The sequence below is a fragment of the Vicia villosa genome, linkage group LG1 (assembly GCF_029867415.1).
Source record: "Vicia villosa cultivar HV-30 ecotype Madison, WI linkage group LG1, Vvil1.0, whole genome shotgun sequence".
NCBI lineage: Eukaryota > Viridiplantae > Streptophyta > Magnoliopsida > Fabales > Fabaceae > Vicia > Vicia villosa.
Window position 1 is genome coordinate 149,446,737 of NC_081180.1, and position 6,523 is coordinate 149,453,259.

General features: G+C 36.4%; 1 protein-coding gene across 1 annotated transcript; it reads left to right on the forward strand.

The window, feature by feature from the left end:
* The first annotated feature begins 4,371 nt into the window (after positions 1 to 4,371).
* LOC131657129 (uncharacterized) lies at positions 4,372 to 6,232 on the forward strand. Its single transcript, XM_058926613.1, has 5 exons — positions 4,372 to 4,646; positions 4,710 to 4,854; positions 4,961 to 5,069; positions 5,160 to 5,332; positions 5,474 to 6,232. The coding sequence occupies exons 1-5, from the start codon at positions 4,372 to 4,374 to the stop codon at positions 6,230 to 6,232; spliced, it is 1,461 nt and encodes a 486-aa protein (XP_058782596.1).
* Positions 6,233 to 6,523: the final 291 nt, after the last annotated feature.

Consider the following 6,523-nt stretch of genomic DNA (forward strand, 5'->3'; position numbering starts at 1 on the left):
AAAAGCCTATGTGGGGGAGGTAATGATTCCGAGGTCAACTTATAACATTCAGACACATTTCGAGATGAAGGGTTTTTTCGATATCAAAGTGACTCCGTTGAGAGGAAATTTGTGCTTGTTGGAAGAAATGGAGGATGGAGTGATAGAGGATATTATCGGGGATGGAGAAACATGGTTGAAGCAATGGTTTAAGGCTATTAGAAGGTGGAACTAAAAAGAAATAGAACACGGAAGGGTGGCTTGGTTTTGTGTGTATTGAGTTCCGTTACATGCGTGGAATGCGGATTTCTTTGTGAAATTGGCGGAATCGTTGGGGTCGTTCATTTGCTTAGATGAGTCTACATCAAAAGGGTCGAGTTTTTACCCGGCTAGATTTATGGCAAGGGTGAAGCTTTCGTTTAAGCTTTCTGAAAAAGTGGCGGTGCAAATTTACGGAAAGGAATTTGAAATTATTCTGATAACGATATCCTAGTTGTTTCGAAGGGTTTGAAATCTAAGTGTGTCGTGGATACATGCGTTGAGCATACTATGGGAATTAACAATTGTGGCTTGGAGGGAAGTGTTTATGAAGGTATCAGTTCTGTGTTTAAACATAAGGGAAAGAAGGCGGTTGGTGGTAACATTAAGAAGGGGAGATTAGAGGGGCAGGATGTGGATGCGGGTGAGAAGCTAGATCGAAAAGAGTTAACTAATTCTGGTTTGTTTGATGTGGCAGTGAGAAATGTGAAGGGATCAAATCTTTCATCTGCAGGTGCTGTAGGAAATTCAGTGATGGCTGTTAGTAAAGGGTACAAAATTCGTGAAGGTTATTCTGATCCTGTTGTAAATTCTTCTCCTGCATTAAATGTTATTCAGGGTAGTTTGTTACTAGAAGGGTCTGGTGCCGATGGGGGAGTGAATTTGAAAGGAATAGGGTGTTGTTCTGGTGATAGTCTTCAGGTGGCTGTGAGAAAAGGGCAGGGATCGGTTTTTACTATTTCTGCTGTTGATGTGAATTCTGTGCAGAATGTTGTTGCTGGGACTGAAAGTTGTGAGGGTGGTTTTGATGTCGCGGTTAAGGGGATCTATTTGGAACTGTTCTATTAAAGATTTGTGATAGTGATTATGTGAAGGTGTTGTGTTCATTGGATATTTCGAGGGGTGGTTCTAAGGTTAAAAAGGTGAGATTCAAAAAATTGGGGGAGCTAGGGGCGAGGAATGGATTTGGTACAATTTCGATGATTAAAGGTCGGGGAAATAGTAGTAAAGGCAGGGTAGTTGAGAAGGGAGTGAATGAGAAGAAAAAATGTTCGGTTGTGGTGAATTCTTTCGTGTCAAACTCGGAGGAAGAACGTTTTGGTATGGGGATTGGATCGGTTTGGTATGGTGGGCATAAAGAGGAGTTGGACTTTGAGCTGGAAGGAGAAATGATTGTGCTCCCCCTGAAGCATTGCACACCAACCACAACATAAAATGCATAAACCAATCATAGACTCATTACAACTTGAACCCCTTTGACAACATCAAAAAGAGATACAAGTTTCCATAAGTCTAAGCCAAAAACTAACAACCTTCAAAACTAATTCCAAAAGAACAAATGAGCTTAAACAAGGTAAGAAGAATGTACAACAACTAAGATCAGATACAAATACGAAGATAAACATGCTACATGCATCAAAATACAACATAGACATGCAACAACAATATTCAACCAACATCATATAATAGTGATCAAAAGACAAAGTACATGAATACATTAGAAAGATAAATAATGCATGAGCAATTATACAAATGTTCAAATGCACATAATTAGCACTACACATTTAAAAGACTTAAATGCAAAGGAGATCAATCAAAGACATGTTGAAGGAATGAATAAGTAAAATAGAGAGATAAATGTAACACCTCAATTTTTGATTTATTGATTTAATTTGAATTATTTATGTATTTATATATTTTATTTAATTATTATGGGTGGTAATTAAATAAATAAGAGTGGTAGGGATGTATGTTCTTGAGATGAGAGTGTTGATAGAGAGTAGAAGTTGGTTAGAATTATTTAGAATTATTTTTAATAATTAAATAATAATAGTTTATTTGATTAAATTGAGAAAATAGGAAGTTTAGGCTTAATTTGAGAATATTAGGGGATTTTAATAAAATTAGAATTATTAATTTAATTAAATTTTTGGGAATTTGGAGAGATTAGGAATTTTATGGATTAATTAAATAAAAATAAATGATAGAATATGAAGGGTTGAGATTTTAATGGAATTAAAAGAAGAATATAGATATTACAGTGATTGTGAGAATAAGTGAGGATAGTAAGAGAATAGTGTAACACATGTTTATTTAATTTAATTATTTAATTATTTGGTTATGAAGTATTCAATAGAATTGTGATTTATTTATGGATTTGTGTTGTTGGAGGGGTGTATGTCTAAAAGTGTAGAAACATAGGAGTGTGACTAGATATTAGTGTTTATGCTATTTTATTAGAAGTTGAATAATAATAATAATAGAATAAATAAATAATTAATTAATTGTGCCTATGTTGGGTTAGCATAAGAAATAGTGAGGTTGTTGTTAAGCCCAAGAGTGAAGTAGAAGTTAGTAAGGGATTAACTGAAAATAAGAGAGAAAAGAGAGTTGGGAAGAGGGAAGTTAGATAGAACGTGAAAAAGATAAGTTATCGTAGAAGAGGAGAAGAGGCACAAAGAGGCTAGAGCAAGGAATCCATTGTAAGGGTAGGGAATCACCAATCCAAGATAAGGGTGGGGTTCTAACTCTATAAGGATGGGTATGATGATAAGTAGATAGGAATGAGGTTTTGATTTCGATGTTGATGTTCTTAGGTTTTGAATAGGAAATCCATAGAATTGATAATTGGTGCATGTTTGATGACAATTACTTGTTGCTATGAGATGTATATGTTGTATGGCTCCTATCTTGTGAAATTGGATCTTGTTGTTGATTTTCAAAAAATTCTATGTTTTGACCATAAATTCGGTGTCGAAAGTGACATCGTAGAATTGTGTTTTTATGATCCCAATTGATGTTATATGAAAAGAGGAACGTGAATATATGATTCTTTCGTAAAACCGGGCTATATAGGATGGAGTTTTGGGGGGAAAAGTGGCTTGGGCAGTAGCTAGTCGTAGCAGAGTTTTTCTGCATAATCGTTATTCCGCTTAGCAAGCTAAAGGCGCTTAGCAAGACCTGGAAGAAAAGTTTTATATTTTTCAAAACTGAATTGGGTCCTATATACTAATGATTTATCATGAGTTTTAGTGAATTTTCCATAATTTTCTGGAATCGTTTGAATTTTCTAAGTTTATGCATTGGAATGGATGATTGTTTGAGAAAGACATCTTGAATCTTGTTTGCTGATTGTTGTTTATAAGCATATGATGTGGTTGTATGATAACGATAAGGTGATGACATATATTGGCTTTTGTAGAAGGCTTATGCCTTGTGGTTGCATAATTGTGTTATTGCATGTCAGTGTCGCATACATTGCATTATTGAGGGATTATGCTCTGTTGTTGGCCTGGATTGACAAGTTGTTGTGGTCTTATGCCTTATTGGTGCCTCTATTTATTGGCATTATGTTAAGGGCTCATGCCCTGTTGGTACCACATGCATCTGATTCGATATTGGTCTCATTGCATTTTATAACCAATGAAGTGATAACAAGTTGTTTGTGTTGAATACTTGCATTTTACATGTTGTTGGATGATGATAGTTTTGTGAATTTGGTGAGATGTGTATGACCTTATTCTTCATATGCTTGTTATAATACGTTTCTTTATATTGTTATGATATTTCACCCCTTCTGTTTGAATGTTGTCTCTACGTGGGTAACATTCAGGTGATCAGGAGTGAAGAATGGTTACCTTGAGTTAGTTCGAGTTGGTGTTGTTTCTCTTATACTTAACTCTAGGGGGATGAACGCTTATTGTTTTCTTTGTTGGATTTTAAATTATTGTTGAAGCCTTCTTAAATTTCGATGTTGGCAATTGCTGAATTAAGTTGTTATGTTGGTTTTAAATTGAAACATGAATATTTTTCCACTGCGTAATAAAAGATGTTTTGAAGACTATGTTATTTTGATCGGTTCATCCGAATTAAATGTGTTATATATCTGTTAATAGTTGCGAGAAAATGCTTATGTTTTGAAGAATGTGACATCCTAATTTTGTGAGAAATATTTTAAATGAAATTTTTATTCTGATTTTTTATTATTCATCGGGGTAAATTAGGGTGTTACATTAGTGGTATCAGAGAAGGTCAGTCTATCAGGCCGTGTTGTCGATTCAGTAGTGTTGTTTTACAATCGAGTATGGTCACTTTAGTTTCTAACCGTTGTTTATTATCGGTGCGGGACAGAAGATGGATGGAAGAAATGATGTTGCGATTGTTGCTGTCTTAAAAGCGATGGCTCAAGCTATGCAGAATCAGCCTAACGCTGGTGCGAATGATGAATCCTACAGCTTGGCAACTTTTCAGAGGGAGAGTCCTCCTACGTTCAAGGGCAAGTATGATCCCGATGGGGCACTAGCATGGCTCAAGGAGATAGAAAGGATTTTTCGATTGATGGACTGCTCTGTAGCGCAGAAGGTACAATATGGCACCTATATGCTGGCGGGAGAAGTTGATGACTGGTGGTAAGAGACTCGTCAGAGGTTGGAGACTGCAGGTGAAGTCATCACTTGGGCTGTATTTAGTAGGGAAATTCTGAGGAGGCACTATCCTGAGGATGTTTATGGGAAGAAGGAAATTGAATTCCTCGAACTAAAGCATGGAAATTTCTCGGTTACGGAATATGCTGCTTGGTCCGTGGAACTGGAAAAGTTCTACCCTCATTATAACGAGGCAACTGCTGAGTTTTCCAAGTGTATCAAATTTGAAAACGGGCTACGCCCAAAGATCAAGAAGGAAATTGGATACCAAAAGATTCTTAATTTTCTGGATTTGGTAGAATAGTTGCAGAATTTATGAGGAGGACAGTAATGCTCACTATAAGATCGTAAATGAGAAGAGGGGTAAGCATCAACAAAACCGTGGGAAGCCTTATGACACTCCAGCTGGTAAGGGAAAATAGAAAGTTTCTAAGGGTAAGAGGACTAGTGGGAGAGACGCTCCTACTGGTATTGTATGTTTCAAATGTGGGAAAACAGGTCATAAAAGTAATGCATGTATTGGAGATGTAAAGAGGTGTTTCCCTTGTGGTAAAGTCAAGCATGAAATACCTGATTGTAAGCACAAAGAGGTAATTTGCTTCAACTGTGGTGAAGAAGGACATATTAGTAGTCAGTGCCAGAATTTAAAGAAGGCACAATCTGGTGGGAAGGTATTTACTTTAGCAGGAACTCATACAGCTAGCAAAGATAAACTAATTAGAGGTACATGTTTCATTAATAGTGCTCCCTTAATTTCTATTATTGATACTGGTGCTATGCATTGTTTTATTGCTGCTGAATGTGTGAAAAAGTTGGGTCTTATGTTGCCTTCCATGAATAGAGAGATGGTCGTCGATATTCCAGCTAAGGGGTCAGTGACTACTTCTCTATTGTGTCTGAAGTGTCCTTTGTCTATATTTGACAGAGACTTTGTTTTTGGTTTGGTTTGTTTATCGTTGAGTGGATTGGTTGTGATCTTGGGTATGAACTGGTTGGAATATAACTATGTTCATATTAATTGTTATAACAAATATGTGGTGTTTTCTACTCCTGACGAGGAGGAGGAAACTGGTTTATTATCTGCTAGACAATTGCGGGAATTGGTGCAAAATGAAGTGCAAGTATTTTTGTTGATGGCTTCGTTATCTGTTGTGAATCAGGCTATAGTTGATGAATTACAGGTGGTACGTGAATTTCCTGAAGTTTATCCCGAAGAGGTTCCCAATGTACCACCAGAAAGAGAAGTTAAATTTGATATTGATATTGTCCATGGTACCATACCTGTTTCCATGGCACCATACAGGATGTCTGCATCTGAGTTTTCTTGGGGAGCTCCGGTGTTGCTAGTGAAAAAGAAAGATGGAAGTATGAGACTATGTGTTGATTATAGGCAGTTAAATAAAGTAACAATAATGAATAAGTACCCACTTCCAAGAATAGATGACTTGACGGATTTCAGAACCCGATACGGGCATCATGAGTATCCGGTGATGCCTTTTTGTGTTACTAACGTTGTAGTGGTGAAATTTGTGAGACTAAAGCCATTGATTGACTTACCTCAGATATTTTAACAAAGTCGCCACTGCACTTTATTGTTTCCAAAGGAAATGGGAGAAAGAGCAAAATAAAACCCACATAAGTTTTTAAAATCAAAACTAATAAACTTATTAGAGATCTAGGTACGGGGGTTGGTTATGCAAGGGGAAGGTATTAGCACCCCTCGCATCTATGGTACTCCGTAGGAACCTCTTTGAAATATATACTTTTGTTGTTATTGTTATAAAAACTGTTTTATATGTTTTTTGTTTAAATAGAGTGGGAGGATGAGGAAAGAAGATTTTAAAAAGTGAGCTTGATAAGAC